Source organism: Musca autumnalis, unplaced genomic scaffold, assembly GCF_047663935.1.
Source record: "Musca autumnalis isolate F117 unplaced genomic scaffold, ASM4766393v1 scaffold_4, whole genome shotgun sequence".
Lineage (NCBI taxonomy): Eukaryota > Metazoa > Arthropoda > Insecta > Diptera > Muscidae > Musca > Musca autumnalis.
The window spans coordinates 52,153,376-52,173,080 of record NW_027411977.1 but is presented as its reverse complement, the minus strand read 5'-3'; the positions used below and the strand labels follow the sequence as shown (position 1 = coordinate 52,173,080).

Genomic DNA, 19,705 nt, shown 5'->3' with positions numbered 1-19,705 from the left:
ACTCAAAAAACCCCAAAGGTCTTCTGCTGTCTATAGAAGTCTTCCAACGGTCTTCGGTTGTCTTAAGAAGACATCCAAAGGTCTTCAGTTGCAATTAGAAGACCTCCAAAGGTCTTCTGTTGCCTTCAGAAGCCCTAAGAAGTTATTCTGTTATCCATAACAGACCCCAAAGTTGTTCTACTGTCTATAGAAGACCTCCAAAGGTCTTCGGTTGTCTTTAGAAGCCCTCAAAAGGTCTTCTGTTATTCATAACAGACACCCATAACAGGTCTTCTGCTGCTTATAGAAAACCTCCAAAGGTTTTCGGTTGTTTTTAAAAGACATCCAAAGGTCGTCTGTCGGCTCTAGAAAGCCTCCAAAGTTGTCTTTAGAAGACCTCAAGAGGTTTTGTGTTGCCTATAAATGACCTCAAGAGATCTTATGTTATCTTTAGAAGACCTCCGAAGTTATTCTGTTGTCTTAAGAAGACCTTAAAACGTCTACTGTTGTCTTTAGAAGACCTCAAGAGGTGTTGTGTTGTCTATAAAAACCTCAAGAGATCTTCTGTTGTCTATAAAAGACATCCAAAGGTCTTCTGTTGCCTCTACACCATTTTCAACTGTAATTCAGAAAATACCACTTGTAATTCAGACATTTTATTTGAAATTCAGATGTTTTATTTGTAATTCAGACATTATATTTGTAATTCAGATATTCCGTTTCAAATTCAGAATACTCCATTTGAATTTCAGATTTTCCATTTGAAATTCAGAAATTCCATTTGAAATTCAGAATATTGCAATTGAAATTCAGATATTCCATTTGAAATTCGGAATTTCCATTTGATATTCAGAATTTTTCTATTGAAATTCCGAATTTCCATTTGAAATTCAGGAATTCCATTTAAAATTCAGATATTCCATTTTAAATTCAGAACACGTCAATTGAAATTCAGATTTTTCATTTGAAATTCAGAAATTCCATTTGAAATTCAGAATACATCATTTGAAATTCAGAAGTTTTCAATTGAAATTCAGAAATATTCAATTGACATTAAAAAAATAATCTATTACACATATCTTTAATAATGTATTGAGGTTTATTTACATTAACAAGAAAAACAGCTAACGACTAAAGTGATGATAGGATTGTAAATAAATTATATACAACGCATATAATCAATATACTACGTAAATACATAGTGTTACAAGTTAAAAACAAATGTAAAATAATCTATCGTCCCACAGGTATATCTTTCAGAGATAGGGCTTCTTTGTGGAATGTTGAGGAGTGTTGAATGGCTCGACTGCAGTCGCCGACACTAATATTTAACAAAGCTTCGTCTATTACAGATTCCAAATATTGCAAGCTCTGCTGACCGATGTTTGGTGGTGTCACTGTTGGAATGGTCAAATTCCCTTTAACATAAGTTTTTATTTTACCCCATATAATTTCGATTGGGTTTAATTGAGGAGAATAAGGCGCTAATCGTAAAAGAGACGCGGGGGAATGCAAAAATATTTCCTCCAATCTATTGTAACATAGAGCGTTATCCACAACAAGAACGAGTTCCGACAATTGGTTCCCCATTTCCACCCATTTTAACAAAACCGACTGGACCCACTCTTTTGCATCGTTTCCTCTCCACGGCGTCGATCCATTTTTATTATGCCGCACGCGCCTATTGCTCCAATGAGATCAACATTTGGATCTCTGAACGTTGGGAGAATTTGCACTGCCCTAGTACCAGTGCGAGACCATCCGTTGCTCCTTTTGCAAAAAGGTTGAAATTGCTTTCGCCCATAAAAATTACCTGCTTTCCCTCTCGTATATATTCATTTAGTTTTTGCACATATTCTGACCGTTTTTGTTTATTTTGCGGAGAGTTTATTGCCTCAGGTTTAATTGAAAAAACTTTTCCATGGATGGTATTCGAAATTGTAGAAATCTGGGCTATCTTTTGAAAGGTATTGAATATTTTTTCCTTGATTGTATTTAGGGTTATACATGGGTTATCTTCAACCCATTTCATTATTTCATCGACTTCTGCTCCTGATAGTATATGTGGTTTTTTACCACCACGTGGTTTTGGCTCTTCGAATTCCCGGTTAACCCAAGTAAATGCTGTTTTATATGGTATTAAAAGAGATGCTGCAAGCTCTTTCCAATCACCTCCTCTGTTTGCCTTCTCAATTATTCGTACTCTATCTTGCTCCGATTGTCTCTGATATGTTCTCCTTTGCACTATTTCTATTCCTATGATTTAATATGAAATATTATATATTTTTCTTATTAATATTTTTGAAAAATCTGTTACCCTCAACTGATCCTCGGCATAATGGACATGTCTTTTCAATGTTTTCCATACATTTGTTATAGAAACAAATGTCTACATGGCATTATCATTTCTACATACATCACCTCTTGTCATCTTAGAAACGCAGATAGAGCACAGATTTCTTTTGATTCCATTTTGCACAATCACACGTGGAACAATAAATTTAATATGTGGTTAAGCTGAATGTAAATATTTAATTCTGTCCAATCGTATAGGATACAAACATTCGAAGGCTAAAATCCTATGAAACTACAATGCTCATAGATGAGAAATATCATGAAACAAAAAAAAATCGCCGGAGGGATTTTAAAGTAAATCGCGATTTAAGTTCACATTTTTAGGGGTTCTTTAGGTTTTCACGATTTTGCTTGGAAACCGCGAGTTCTATGTAAATGGCACTAAAGCAAATGTTGTAGCAGAGAAAATTCTCCACAAGATTGGCCTTTATGATATTTTCGTATATTTTACCGTTTTTATGATATGGAAGTTCAAATTGGGACAATGCACTGACTGTATCGCCCCCTTATAAAACAATGTCATGAAGGGTGCGCCTTAACTAACTTTTGATGAAAACCGCTTACACAGGGGAAGTTTTTGTGAATTCTGAAACAACAATGTTCATAGATGAGAAAAATCCAAAAACAAGAAAAAATCGCTGTAAGGATTTTTAAATAAATCGCGGTCAAAATTCACATTTTTAGGTGTATTTTAGGTTTGCACGATTTTGCTTGGAAACCGCAAGTCCAATCGAAATGGAGCTAAAGGAAATGTTATAGCTGTGAAAATTCTCTACAGGATTGACGTTTATCATTTGTTCCCAGCCTGTACCATTTTTGAGATAAGGAAGCTCAGTTTACATATTTAAGTTTTTTTTTAAGGTTTCGCGATTTTGCTTGAATACGGTAAGTTTTATCGATATGAGACCTGAGAAAATCTTAAAGCTGTGAAAATTCTCTGCAAGACTGGCTTGAGTAACTTATCCTAAGTTGTACCATTTTTTTTAGATTTCAAAGTTTAAGTTGGGAATTTGTAGTCATGACATTGTTTTATAAGGGGGCCATACAGAATTGAATTGAATTTGAATTGTCCCAATTTGAAGATCTATATCTCAAAAACGGTAAAACCGACGAGAATACCCTAAAGGTAAATCTTGTAGAGAATTTTCATAGCTATTATATTTTCTTAAGTCCCATTTTGATAGGACTAAACAACCCCTAAACATGTCAACTTAAATCGCGATTTATTTTAAAATCCCTCCGGCGATTTTTTTTGTTTCATGATATTTCTCATCTATGAGCATTGTAGTTTCAGAATCAGCAAAAACTTCCGAGGTGTAAGCACCTTCCATTTAAACTTAGTTAAGGCTCACCGTGTTGTTTTATAAGGGGGCGATACAGTCAGTGCATTGTCTCAAAAATGGTAAAAACTACGAAAATACCATAAAAAAATCTTGTAGAGAATTTTCACTGCTACAAAATTTTCTTTAGTCCCATTTTGACAGGACTTGCGGTTTCTAAGCAAAATCGTGAAAACCTAAGCAACCCCTAAAATGACATCTTAAATCGCGATTTATTTTTTGTTTTTTGATTTTTCTCATCTATAAACATTGTAGTTTCAGAATCCGCAAAAACTTCCGAGGTGTAAGCACCTTCCATTTAAAATTGTTTCAAGAGCACCGTGTGTCTATAGAAGACCTCCAAAGGTCTTCGGTTGCCTTTAGAAGCCCTCAAAAGGTCTTCTGTTGTCCATAATATACACCCAAAGGGGTTCTGCTGTCTATAGAAAACCTCCAAAGGTCTTCGGTTGTCTTTAGAAGACATCCAAAGGTCTTCTGTCGGCTTTAGAAAGCCTCAAAATGTCTTCAGTTGCCCTTAGAAGACCTCCAAAGTCCTCTGTGTTCTTTAGAAGACCTCCAAAGGGTTTCTGTCATCATTTTTGGCATGTACATTTTGGAATATATGTACTCTATTTTCATTCAAAAATATTGGTTACCGTAACTATATCGGAAAACCTCCCTCACAAAGATGTTCAAAATGTTTTCTTAGGTGCAGCCATGCCACAAAAACTCATCTGAAATCCATTGGATTTCATTTGACGTTTAAGCAATGGAATTGACAGTTGAAATCGAGTGGATTTCGGAAATGTAAACTCAATATTATTTAATAAAGTCGTGGAAGTCACTGTACATTATTGAATATTGTGGAAACAAATCTGGAGGGACACTAAATATTGGGGTATATATATTTGTAATGTGGATTTGAACGAACACTTCAGGTTCCCATTCAATGGTCTAAATAATAAAAAAGACGTGATATACTACGTACTTTGTCTAAGGCCATGTTTATATTATAGCCTTTTCAGGGTTAACCTTCTTAATGAGGATTTATTTGACGTATACGCAAAGGAATTGACATTTGAAACCCAGTGGGTTTGTTAAATCCGGTTATATATAAACATACTATAAGACGGTGTACAACTTTTATCAAATAGGTACATATTTTTAATAAATAATAAAACAAACCTGACGAAGTAGGGCAGTGAATATTTGCAACCCTTTTGTTTGAATAATAGAAACAAAAACATTTGTGAAATTGTTACCACCAAAATCCTTGGAACCACAGTGCCCAAGTTACAATGTGTATACGTGTTTTCATGTTGGCTATCCCATAAAAAAAGAGAGTTGATTTGTAGGACTAAAATACGTTAAAGGCCATATTATTACCATAATCTTCCTCACCACCACCACCACTAGCAACACAGCACTAACGCAAATCCTCCCCGATTAAGGGTGGTTTTTGCACTACTCTCTGTTTAATTCGCATGACCGGTCTGCTGCTGGTGGTCGATAAGGCTACAACGACGATGACAACAGCCAATGCTTGAGCCAACAGCCGGTTACCGAGCACAGTTGAACAGCGGCATTCGGAGCGTACGGATCATAAAAATCTAGTTTGGCGGAAGCGGCAATTCTTCTTTAAATAATTTCAATTCAATTCTCCCTCACTTCTCATTTCTTATAACACCCCAAAAATTTAGACATTTTGAATAAAAAAATACCAACAACAACAACTGCAGAAACCAAAGAACTTCTCAGCCATACATTGTGTATGTATCCAGTGGAGGTAACGCGGCGACGAGTCACACATACGTGGTTACATCCATAAAAAATAATAAAAACAAGAACAAAAAGCGAAAAGGCAACAACAAATTTCAAATTTGTGCAATTCTACGACGACGACGGCAAAGTACTCACCAATCAACCAACCAGCCCACCAACCAACAAGGAGGTAGGTGTGTGTGTTTTTCACAGAGATTTGTGGCAGAAATAGTCCAGCAGTGGGAAATTATCCAATCCGGTTCTGTTTCCTGTACCACAGAATTTCTGAAGTCAGAAGTGAAACAACAAATTTCGGGTGTTAAGTTGTAACCGATTTTGGAATTTTTTCTTGAGGCCAAATTTTGACTCCTTTGTGAGTAATAAAATCATTAAAAGTGGAATCCCCAAAGGCAGAAAACTCTTCTTCGGACGCCCAAACAGCAGCCAACAACTCAGGGTCGGCTGAATCTCCTGTCCAAGCGACTACACCGAAAACGTTGGCAAATAAGACGGCAACGGCCTCCGGCGGCAACAACCGAAGACCTAAAATGCCCGAGAACTGCGTCAAGTGCAAAAAGACCATCAACGCCAAGGAGGGCATTACCTGTGCCTGCCAAAAGAAGTTCCATCGCAGCTGTGTCAACATCGATGACACTCTGTATGAGGCCATACAAAAGAACCCCATGATTGTGTTCAGCTGTGACGATTGTCGCCAGCAATCGCCCAAAGCCATGGCCACCAAATTGCAGGCCATGGAGGATAAGCTGAACAAGTTGGTGAATGGGGTCAACCAGATACAGGGTCGTATGTATCAGCAATACTTCCAAATGGGACCGAACGCCAACAATGCCAACAACGACGTTAAAAAGCAGACAAACAGTCTGATTGTGGTGGGCAATAACTGCAATTCGGATCGTTTGCAGGTCGTGTGCGACTACGGTCGATGGGTGCAGGTGGGTAAATTCGCCACCTCCACCTCAGAGGAAGACATCATTGAGCATTTGGCCGAGGAGTTGAAAATGAACAAGAATTTGGTGAAGTGTACCAAATTGGTGAAAAATGATGCCAATTTGGCTGCCTTGTCCTATTGTAAGTTCAAAATTTCCATACCGGATTATCGCTTCAATGAACTGTTCAACGAGGCTATTTGGCCCAGTGGTGTAATGGTCTCACCATTTACACCACGTTCCCAATTGAATCAAAATCGCATTTAAGGGAAGGAAGAAGAAGACAATTTTGTGAAATTTTTCAAAAATAATTAAAAGAAAAAAATTTAAAATGAAAAAGACGAAGCAAACGATGTCCAGTTGAGAAGATGGAGGGAGGTATAAAAGAATGGTGGATGATGTGCAATACAAAGCTGATTGAAGGAAATGTAAAAAAAAAAACTTTGTGGAGATGGAGAAATGGTTGCAGATACAGAGACATGAGACATGGAACATCTGGAAAAGGAGCAGAGGAAATTGGTGTTTTGTTTTGTTACTTAGGGGTGTTTATCTTTGCACAATGGGGGTGGCAGCCATGAAAGGGAAAAAAAAGAACAAAAGTGTGTATCTCATAACAAAGAGAATGAGAGTATGGTAATAGAGAGAAATAGAAACAGTATTGAAGAAAATGTCTTTTGCAAAGTGTTGGATACCGACAAAATAAGGAAGAAAAATCCCCTAACACAGACACCACCAAATTGAGTGAAATGAACCAACCAAACAATTGACACAAAGTAGGAGCAGCAACATTTATCAATGTTCGAGAACAGTTTTACCTTTTTTCCTCTTTATTTATCAAAAAAATGTAACCCATTTGTCAGGGCTTTGTATTGCATATACATACATATACTTTTATATATTACATACATATATATCTATATATTTCAAAAGTTTTCACATTTTTGCAATTGAAAACCAAATGTAATTGAGAATTTGCTTAAAACAAGAAACTAATAAATTTTCAAAATAATTCAAAAAAGCTTAAAATGAACAAAACAACAACAACAAATTATTGTATTTCACATAAAGAGAATATATTACCAAAAAAAAGAAGAAAGAAAGTAAAACAAAAACCAACAGCAGATAAACAAAACTCAAGAGATATACTTTAAAATATTTTAGAAATTTATAACAGAAAACTCACAATAACTATTAACTAATATTTGAGAACTACTCTATGAAGAGAAAGAAGGCAAACCAAAAAAAAAATCCCCACAAAAGTATAAAATATTAGAAATTTGAATTACACACATACATACATATATGTCGTAAAATTATTACAACCGTATAACTTAACAAGAACCCAACATTTTTAAAAGTAACGCAAGAAATCTCCTCCAACCCCTCATTAAATAAAATACAATTTTTACTGTAGTTGAAGCCAAGTCAGCCGACGGCCTTTAAGTCTCTCCCTGCCTTAAAGGGTTACTTTCAAATTTGCCAAAAGAAAATTTCGAATATAACCAAAATGGAAGGCAAGAGGAAGGCAAAAAGGAGCGGAAGGACCGGCACACATATATAACATTATAATGATGCAAAATAATGACTTTAAAGACATACATACATATTTAAACGTATATTATACTATTTCTATTTCAAATATTTCCAAAGATTAACTTTTAAGTACATTCCCCCCCACAAAGGTGGAAAGTAAATTTATAACAAAACCAAAAACAAATTATATATTGCATAAATGTATGGACAACGTAAATGTATGTATTTTGAAATTGTATTATTACTAATTACAACCACATATTTATATGTTTAATAGTATTCTTATTTGTATTCTCAATTATATTTATTATATGTATACATATGTATTTCTTCTAAAAAAAAAAAAACAAATTCACACACTTAAATCCAATTCCTTCTATTGAAATAACAAATTGGATAAAATTTTTCTATTTATTTTTTAAAAAAATAAAAATTTTATTTATTTTCAAAACAAAACCAAAACCATCTTTGAGATTTATTTTCATTTTTTTTAACAAACAAAAAACCCCAAACTTCTAATTTATTTCAAAATATCACCATAAAAATATAACAAAGAAAAACTTTAATTCACAACAAGTAAGAAATTGTCGTATTAGAAATGAAATCTTAACAAAAAAACTATTAACAATTTATTGTACTTTTAAAACAATTATCCATAACAAAAATGTAGTTTGAAGCAAATTTTTTCCAAAATGCTTGTCGTCGTAAACGATTTTAGAGATTTTCAAAAATATTAAAGAAAAACAAGAAAAATAACAAACAAATAAAGGAATGGAAAATACCAATCAAACAGCCATAATAAAAAATAAATAAAGCAAAATCAACGTGCAATTAATTAATTGTTCGTATAAAGGGTTTTAACTCGAGTCATTTAACGATTTCCAACTTCCCAATATGGATATGCCAATTTTCAGATTTTTTCCTTTATACGCAAACAAACAAATATTTAATTACTTTCCACTTTTCCATTAAATGTATTTCTTTATTCTCCTTTTCGTATGAATGTAATTTTACAACACGCAATAAAAAATATTCACAAAAACCAAAACCGACAAGAGAACAACAATTAACGTATTTAGTATACAACACTAGAAGGGAATGATAAACAATGAGAAAGAAAAAGCAAACAAAGTAATTGCATGCATGTATTTATATCAAATTTTTAAAGAAACCAAACAAAATAAACTTTCATGAAATAAAACACCATAAATGGATGTGAGTGTTTTAATGGGTAATGGAGGCAGTAGCAGGTCACAGGGAGTGTAATGGTTAGTATGCCCATCTGGCACCCAAATGTCAATACGCAATGGAATTGACATTTGAAATCCAGTGGATTTCGTAAAACCCCAGAGTAAGAGACCTGACATTGAAAGTCACTACGCTAGTCGGAGAATTTAAACGAAGTGCTGTATCACTGGAATCTGTGGTAAAACTGTGAACAACCGATTGCGACCGAGTGAAGAGAATAGTAATACGTAATTTGCGATCTCTTTCAGTCTAGAACAGCAGAGTCCATAACTTGACATTAGACACTCTAATTGTTGCCAAAACTTCAAAAATTGGCAGGGTGGCTTCAGTAGCGGCAGCTAGGCAAGGATGTTAGGAAATCATATTCGACTTTTGTACAAATATATTGATGGCAGTCGATAGAAAACATTCCTGTTAGTAGGTTTTTGAATTTGGTACTGATACGTCAAGTAGTTTTGTCTATATGAGGGTTCAAATTCGATAATTGTTGGCAATGTGCATTTTCCTCCATATTTTCCCAAAATTAACAATATTTATTATCTTCAAATCTTATTATATAAAAGAGCTTAGTGATAAGTGAGTGAGGCTGAAACTACCCAGCAAACTAAATGTCTGATGTTCGACATATCTGAACAATTTCGGAAGCAAAATCGTTCATAATTCGTTGCGATTTCTATACGATTTTTCGTAGGGGAATTCGTTCAGATTTCTTTCCGATTTCGGAGAGAATGACGGAAACAAATTTCCCTTCGAATATACCGGTGTTTTTCTTCCGATTTCGGTACGGATTCGGAGCGAAATGTTGGAAACAAATTTCCCTTCGAATAACAAGCACCTTTTGTATGTATCTAACAACAAGGGGTTGGTTTCATTTTAGTTTGTAAAATTCACATATACAATTTTTAAATATTTTAAATATAAATGCAATATACAATAATTCAAGCTAGTGCTGATAGACTCAACATATTCGTACACACGGTTTACATTGTTCTACTATAACTACAAAATGATAACAGCAGTGAAAATCATTAGAAACGTTTGAAATTACAATCCTCCAATCAAAAATATAAGGAAAAATTGATCAATAAACATGTAAAAAAGCGTTAAGTTCGGACGGGCCGAACTTTTCATACCTTCTACCACGAACTGTATTGAAGTGAATAGGAACAATTAGTTTAATTTCGTTTTATTACAGGAATAGTAGATATATCTCAACACTTTTCTTTTTTTTCCAAACATGAACCAACTGATACTAAATACCAAATATCAGCCTTTTTTGAGGAATATTGAGGCCACAACCTTCAAAACACTGAAAATCGGGAGGTAAGTTCTTTGGGGGCTATATAAAAGCGTGGACATATACCAACAAATTTCATATGGAACGTTTAGTACCCCAAATGAAGACCAAATACCAAATTTCAGCCATTGCGTTGTGATAATGATGCTAAAACCTTCAAAATACCGAAAATCGGGAGATATCATCCTATGGGGGCTATATCAAAACGTGGACCTATATAAACATTTTATGGTAGAAATGTTTCTTAGCCTCTGGAAACACAAAATACAAAGTTACAACCGATTCTGTGGTCAAATGAGACTAATACATTCAAAATATCTTAAAGTGACCCGTACAATACATGGGGCGTTATATGGGGCGTTTGGTAGAAATGTTTTTTAGACACAAAATACCAAATTACAACCAATTCGGTGGTAAAATGGGACAAATATCTTAAAAATTCCTTAAAACGACGACGAGTCACGCGTCACTTTGAATGGGGGCTACACGAAAACGTCCTACGTACATATAATAGATTCTACCAAAATTTCATCCACCTACTTCAATCCTTTCGGATGCTAGAGTGATTTGAACAGACGGACGGACATGGCTACACGCAGAGAAAAAATATTTTTCACTTTTGTTGGAACAAAAATATCTGTTTTGGTTCCAAAAATGTATTTGTTTTGTTCAAACATTGTAATCCAGATCCAAAAATACCATCTTTTGTTCCAAACATAGAAAACAAAAACAAATTTCGAATTTCCACAATATTGTAAAAATCGTTAACAATACCGATTGTAGGAACTATCATAATCTAATTTTGTTTACAAAAAGTATTGTCAACCCAGAAAACCAGCCCAGAAATTTTTGATTTGAGTGTATATACTTCTCATATAAACTTTTCACATAACTTGGATATAAATGTCGCGTATAATATTCCAATCATTGATGAACACAATACATGGTTTGCTGCATTTGCTAATAACAAAGACAAACAAAAAGCCACAAGCACCCACCACAACATAAGGAATAATAAGACACCATAACAAACTCCGGTATAACACCAAACCTCAAAGCACAATGAAGACAGAAGAATGAAACAAAACAGAAACAAATAAAACAAGAGTCTCATTGTTGGTATACATCAGCCAAGATCATCCATATACGTTAACGTGACTACATGATACGTGTACTCACAATGAGAATAACAATCAGTCGTCGTTGAGCAGCCGACAAGTAAACATGTGCATGGATGTACGCATAATTTTAGTGGGGTCACTGAACAAAACCGCACACACCCGCCACATGTTTACTGGTCGCAGTTCTAACAACCAATGAATGCTGATACAAACTTTCTTGAGATTCTCTCACTACTTTACTCCCTTTTTTATTTTGAGCATCAATGGTATACATACACACAAAAACAAAGATAAAGGCATCATGTCATACAAACAAAACTCACCATAATTGTTTTTTTCAACACGGCATCGAATAGCGAGAGAAAAGAAAAAATTGTCGAAGAAAAGAGAGAACTATTGTCCAGTTGACAAAAACTATTTTTGGATTTAACAAAACCCAATTGTTGGAAACACAATACTACATTTGGAATTTAACAATATCTTTACAATACATATTTTGCTCTTCGAATATTGTTGGATTCATCATATTTTTTTCTCTGCGTGTATATCGATGTAGAATTGCACGCTGATCAAGAATATATATAGTTTGGGTGGGTTCTACAATGATTATTTCGAGTAGTTACAAACGGAATGACAAACTTAATATACCCCCATCTTATGGTGGAGGGTATAAAGAGACGTCAGAGAAAAATTTTCCCTTCGAATTTCATATCGTACGACATTATTCCAAAATCGCTCAGAAATCTTTACGAAGATTCGGAAGGTACCTCCGATTTTCATACGACATTATTCCAAAATCGTTCACAAATCTGTACGAAAATTCGGAAGTAATTATCTTCACTTATTTTTACAACAAGTAAGAAAGGCGTTAAGTTCGGCCGGGCCGAACTTGTTATACCCTCCACCACAAGTAGTATTGAAGTAAAATGGAATAGTTTCCTTTGGTGTATGAAGAAGACTTAATACTAAATATCAGCAATTTCGGTAAAACAATGTGAGGCCCCGTTCTATGGGGGCTATTTCTATACCGACAAATTTCTGATGGAAAGTTTTTAGACTCAAAGAAGACTAAATACCAAATTTCCTATATTTCGGTAAGAGAATGTGGCTAAAACTTAAAAAATACCGAAAATCAAGAAGTACGCTTCTATGGGGATATAGGAAGACGTGGACCTATACAGATAATACTCTTCTGGAATATTTTGAAAGACTAAATAACGAAATTCAGCCATTTCGGTGGGATATTGACGTCACAATCTTCAGTATTACGAAAACCGGGAGGTACCGTTCTAAGGGGGCTATATCGAAACGTGGACCCATACCGGTGAATTTTAGTCGGAAATGGGGCAATATGAAGGCGTGGAGCTATACCGAAAAATTTAAAGGGGAAGTTTGAGTACCCCCAAAAAAGTGTAAATACCAAATTTCAGCCATTTCGGTGGAATATTGGGGCCACAACGTTCAAAATACCTAAAATCGGGAGGTACCGTTATAAGCAGGGTTTCGGAGTCGAGGTATTTTTGGGTCGACTCCGACTCCGACTCCAGACCAATTTTTTTCACGACTCCGACTCCGAGTGTAAATTCCTATACCGCTAAACGTTAATAAAAAATGCAAAAGTTTTTAACTTTTTCGTATATTTGGGCCCATATAGGCTAATCTATTGGTTTTTCCTAACATATTCTTTAGAAAAGACATCCGTTCGAATATAATACTTAACTACAGAACATAAATATGAAGTAAAATTCATATCTATATTGTTTCTACTGAATCTTACATTCTTACAATATTCTGGGAGGAACTTTTCTTCGTGAGAAAATAGCTCTTGCGCCAGACATTGAAAATATAACATGAACATTTTTTAACTTTTAGGAGAGAGAGAGAGGAGGTGAAGGAGATAGCTTTCTTCCTTCTTACCCATAAGATCAAAACATTTTCATGAAAATGTTCATAGTCTGGCACAAGAATATGTGAAAATAAAAGGACAATACAAATTATAAAGATTACATGCAGTAAATATTATAAGCAATTCATGACCAGGTTTTAAAATGGATATAAGCAGTTTAGAATTCTTCTTCTATCCCCAGACATGACTTCTATTTTATGTCACAGTGCAATCAGTAAGATTTCCCATAGCGACCACAATGTCCTTCATAGGTGTCCAACAGGTCCTTTAATAAAAAAAACAAGGATGACATCTAACGAAAGACAAGATCAGTAGACTTTTGTGAGAAGACCAGTATATGTATCTTCTGACAGAAGACTTATATAAAAGACGTTAAATGTCCTATTATAATTCGATTGTCAAAGAACATAACTATTGCTTGCAACAAAAATAAAGGATCAACTGGACCAAAAATATTCTGGACAAACAATTTGTAATCAAAATATAGAAGAAAAGACTAGACTTCAAATGACAGTAAATATCCTGTGAATCGTTCTCTGAATTTGTTTGGTATACCGTTTGCTCTCCTTTAAAATAAATAATGATTTTTGAAAAAAATTGGTGTCCCGAATTTAATATTATATTTTTTTATATTGTAGAAAAAATTGCCCGGAGTCGGAGACGAGTTATTTTTTTCGACTCAGACTCCGACTCCATCAAAATTGCTTGACTCCGACTCGTAGACTCCGAATCCCTGGTTATAAGGGGGCTATATGAAGGCATGAAACGATTCCAACAAAGTTCTGGGGGACAGTTTTGTACCACCAACGTAGACTAAGTACCAAATTTAAGCCATTTCGGTGTGATAATGAAGCCAGAACCTTCAAAATACCGAAAATCGGGAGGTAACGTTCTATGGGTGCTATATGAAGGCGTGGACCGATACCGATAAAATGTTGGGGCAAGTTTTATACCCCTAATAAAGACTACGAACCAAATTTCAGCCATTCCGGTAGGATAATGAAGCTAAAACCTTAAAAATACCGAAAATCGGACCGATATATCCCAAAACGTGGACCGATATATCCCATTTTCAAAACCAACCATCCTGCAAGTAATAAAAACTTCTGTACCAAATATTGACTCTCTATCTTTAAAATTGCGAGCTGTATCTTGATTTCAACAGACAGACAGATGGACGGATACCCTTATGGTGGAGGGTATAAAAATGTCAAAAATTTGTTAAACCGACTGTCTGTGAAAAAATAATGGACAGCTAGGAGACAGCCGACAAATGTATGTATGTGTTAGTAAATCAGAGTTGTATTTGAAGACAAACTGTCTGGTGTAAACGCCTAGTCAAGATTGCTGTTGGAGTATAGGATTGAGGTAAGTTTTTTTTTAAATTCGGACTTAAAGGTACGAAAAGTACTAAATGGTACTAGATTTGGTACAATTAAGATTTGGGCGAACGGATAGAACTGGAAACCTGAAATTTGAAATTTATGTTATGCCTTGTTCATACTGACGGTAATTCGCTCTATATTTGTTGTTCGAGCCCAAATTATGTATTAATTACTTCATTTTCCATACAAAATTCTGAGAGCGTTCAATTTAAATTCCTCTCTGAACGACGATACAATATGGCCCATCTCTAACAAATGAGAGAATTTATCGAAATAAATTAATTATGACAGTAAAAATACAAAATTTAAAAATTTATTAAAAACCCTAAAATTTTTAGAAAAACTGCAAAACATGAATGAAAAGTTAACGGTTTAACGACTATTATACTTTCAAATCATTGCAAATGTTGTCTTCCTTTTATTGCAGTTGCATTTCTTGTCCATCGTTTCAAATCCGCGTACAAATCTAGAAACAAAAATCAAATGCCTGCCTGAAAGTCTGTATACCAAAAAGTCATTTTGGCAGGTCTCTCTCGTTAATTTTGAAAATAGAAAAATTAAAAAATGTACTGAAACACCAAAATTGTGAGAAAAAATAGAAAACATGAATGAAAATAATATAATTTAGAATTGACAAGTAGGAAAAGCCTTAAGTTCGGTCGGGCCGAACTTTTTATACCCTCCAACACAAATTTCAGCCATTTCGATGGATTAATGTGGCCACAACCTTCAAAATACCGAAAATCGGAAGGTACCGTTCTCTGGGGGCTATATGATGGCGTGGACCTATACCTACAAATTTCTGGGGGAAAGTTATATTCCCCCAACGAAGACTTAATACCAAATTTCAGCCATTGCGTTGTGATAATGATGCTAAAACCTTCAAAATACCGAAAATCGGGAGATATCGTCCTATGGGGGCTATGAACCTATATAAACATTTTATGGTAGAAATATTTCTTAGCCTCTGGAAACACAAAATACAAAGTTACAACCGATTCTGTTGTCAAATGGGACTAATACATTCAAAATATTTAAAAATGACGCGAACTTTATATGGGACGTTATATGGGGGCTATACAGTGTTGCCGAATTTGCTGATTTATCGTCATTTTGACGTTTTTTTGGCCCAAAATTGAAAAATGACGATTTGACGATTTTATGGTCCAAAATGACGATTTTTCACGTAAGCCAGAAATTCATGAAATAAAAGACGATAACTACATTATGAACAAAGTTTCACGAAAGATACTGAGGATAGCAATGTTCCAAACTTGATTTTTGAGTTTTTTTATGTTTTATAGCAATTTCCGGACGGATTAGCTATATTTAGGCACATCCATATCCGGGAAACAGGTATTTTCATAGTTTTTGCATGAGCTGAAAATTTTCGTTTAGTTTTGTTAATGGATGAAAATCTTCCTTAAAAAGTTTTCGAGATAAACTATTAATTATACATATTTTGTTATAAAAAATATGAGTCAAGCTTTATTAACTTCCTACAAATGCCCTCTTTAAGCTATCAGCCAGTTTGAATGACAATTTTTGTCGATTTCCGACTGCCCAACAACCAAAATATACGAGTACGGACAAACATGGACGGTCACACTATCAAGCAAGCGATATTTGAGCTAAACTGCCATTTAAAATGGCAATGTGTACCCAGCTTTACCATGCTGCATTACTGCAAACTCGATAACCATAGGAAAACTATCATTTCTGAGAGCAGTTTTTATAGCAGTATTTAAGTGATATTGGGTTAGATTTATTGCTATGGGTTGTATATTATATGTTGTCAGTCTCATTCACAAATATATGAGAGAAAAATCGCATTAAACGGTAACCAAACCGAGTTTTGGACCATGTTGACGATTTTTTGACGATTTTTCAAATATTGCTGACGATTTGACGATTTTTTTGACGATTTCCGATGAAAAACTGTCGGCAACGCTGGGGCTATACCAAAACGTGGACCTATATAAACCAACCTTGGTAGGAATGTTTTTTGGCCTCTGGAGACACAAAATACCAAATTACAACCAATACGGTGGTAAAATGGGACAAATATCTTAAAAATTCCTTAAAACGACGACGTGTCATTTTGTATGGGGGCTATACGAAAGCGTGGACCTACATAGCCCGCTTTCAATACCAAAAGTCCTACGTACATATAATAGATTTTTCTAAAATTTCATCCACCTACGTCAATCCGTTCGGACGCTAGAATGATTTCCACGGACGGACGGACATGGCTATATCGATGTAGAATTGCTAGAGATGGACAGTGGGTAAATACCCGGTAAATTGGGTAAATACCGGGTAAATACCTATTTGTGGGTATTTACTATATTGAATAGCCAATACAACATCTTACACTCTATTTATGGGTTTAGGTTGTGAAATCAAAATGTCATAGTTTTATAATACTTTAAACAAGTGGGTAAATACTTGGGTAAATACCCGAGTATTTACCCAAATGTTGGGTAAAAACTCTTTATCTGCCGAACAACTTAACGTAGGCTGACGAAATTTGGCTCAAAACTTGCTTAAATCAATAGAAAACGTGGACTTACGTCGACAATATTTTGCAAGGATATTTTATACATATTGAGGACTCACTGTGCCAAATTACAGCCAATTTGGTTGTATAATGTGGCAATAGGTGAAAAATACCTTAAATCGGGAGTTACGGCTATATGGGGGCTATATCAAAACATGGACCCAGAAACTCCATTTTCAATACCTTTAATACTATTGATATAAGAAAGTTTTGAGCCAAATTTCGTCAGCCTACTTCAATTGGTTTGGCAGATAAGGAGTTTTTTCCCTATATTTGGGTAAATATTCGGGTATTTACTAGTGTTGGGCAATCTCGTTCATTGAGCGGATCGATCTTTTTCATTCCGTTCACCAAAAAGATCCGGGTTCTTCACTTCGTTCGTTGGCTCTTTTTCGTTCAACGAAACGATATGAGCCATGTGTGCTTGTGTGAGTTTGTCTGTATGCAAAAAATGGTGGAGGTTACTGTTTTGAATATGAATAAAGGAAGCATAAAGAAACAGAGGAGCTAAAAGAACTAGATGAACCATATGAGCCATTGATTTACTGAACGATTGTAGCTAACTGAATCTTTGATTGTTTTGTGTGTGCAAATTTGTGAGTTGAGTGCGTGAGTGTGTTTGTAAAACTAATTATATTCTTAAGTTTTACATAATATCATAACAACTCTATCTAATTATAACGTTTGTAAATGAAAGACTCAATAAATGAAATCTTAAATCCTTGTAAAACTAAAGGTGATGGCTCTGCTGCTAATTTTGTAAGCAGCAATGACTATCAGGGATCTAAATGAACGATATAAAAGAATGTGCTGGATACGGATCCGTTCGTTCTTTTCACGGAGTCATTCCTTTGAACCGGTTCGTTCATGAACGACACAAGTCTAGTATTTACCCAAGTATTTACCCACTTGTTTAAAGTATTGTTAAACTATCCATTTTGAAACGATTTGACAACCTTAACCCAGAAATAGGGTGTAAGATGTTGTATTGGCGATTCAATATAGTTAATCAAGAATATATATACATAGTTTGTGGGGTCTACAATGATTATCTCGAGTAGTTACAAACGGAATGACAAACTTAATATACCCCCATCCTATGGCGAAGGGTATAAAAAATACAATTTTGGAGTTTTTGTTTTTATTGACTAACAACCACCACCAAACCAAGCAGAGACAAATGCTGCTGCTTTTTATACCCTCCACCATAGTATGGGTATATTAAGTTTGTTTTTCCGTTTGTAACGCATTGAAATACTCATTTGCGACCCTATAAAGTATATATATTCTTGATCAGGGTAAAATTCTAAGTCGATCTGAGCACGTCCGTCCGTCTGTGGTAATCACTCTAGCATCCACAAAAATGGAGATAGGACTCTGAAATTTTGGGAAAATGCGTCTTTTGTTTGCAGGCAGGTCAAGTTCGATGATGGGCTATATCGGTCCACGTTTTGGTATAGCCCCCATATAACGGTACCCGCGGATTTACGGTATTTTGACGTTTTTAGCTACATTTTCAGACCGATTTGGCTATAATATGACATTTAGGGTTCTTAAGTGCCAATAAACATATATAACAAAACTTGTGGACATAGGCCCACGTTTTGGTATAGCCCCCATATAACGGTACCCCCCGATTTGCGGTATTTTGACGTTTTTAGCTACATTGTTAGACCGATTTAGCTATAATTGGACATTTAGGGTTCTTAAGTATCAATAAACTTATATAACAAAAGTTGTGGACATAGGTCCACGTTTTGGTATAGCCCCCATATAACGGTACCCCCCGATTTGCGGTATTTTGACGTTTTTAGCTACATTATCAGACCGATGTAGCTATAATTTGAAATTTAGGGTTCATAAGTGTTAATAAACTTATATATTAGAAGTTGTGGGCATAGGTCCACGTTTTGGTATAACCCCATATAACGGTACCCCCCGATTTGCGGTATTTTGACGTTTTTAGCTACATTTTCAGACCGATGTAGCTATAATTTGACATTTAGGGTTCTTAAATGTCAATAAACTTACATAACAAAAGTTGTGGACATAGGTCCACGTTTTAGTATAGTCCCCATATAACGGTACCCCCCGATTTACGGTATTTTGACGGTTTTAGCTACATTTTCAGACCGACTTAGCTATATTTTGACATTTAGGGTTCTTAAGTGCCATTAAACTTATTTAACAAAACTTGTGGACATAGGTCCACGTTTTGGTATAGCCCACATATAACGGTACCCCCCAATTTGCGGTATTTTGACGTTTGTAGCTACATTTCCAGACCGATTTAG

The 19,705-nt window shown here is 35.0% G+C and overlaps 2 protein-coding genes across 2 annotated transcripts in view; both read left to right on the top strand.

Moving 5' to 3' along the window:
* The window catches only part of GC (gamma-glutamyl carboxylase), a 64,335-nt gene that overhangs the window by 18,129 nt on the left and 26,501 nt on the right, over positions 1–19,705 (top strand). The gene's annotated exons all lie outside the window — the stretch shown is intronic.
* On the top strand, positions 5,150–9,104 carry LOC141403447 (uncharacterized). Its single transcript, XM_073985852.1, has one exon. It carries the CDS (start codon positions 5,963–5,965, stop codon positions 6,626–6,628), a length of 666 nt encoding a protein of 221 aa, XP_073841953.1. The 5' UTR covers positions 5,150–5,962; the 3' UTR covers positions 6,629–9,104.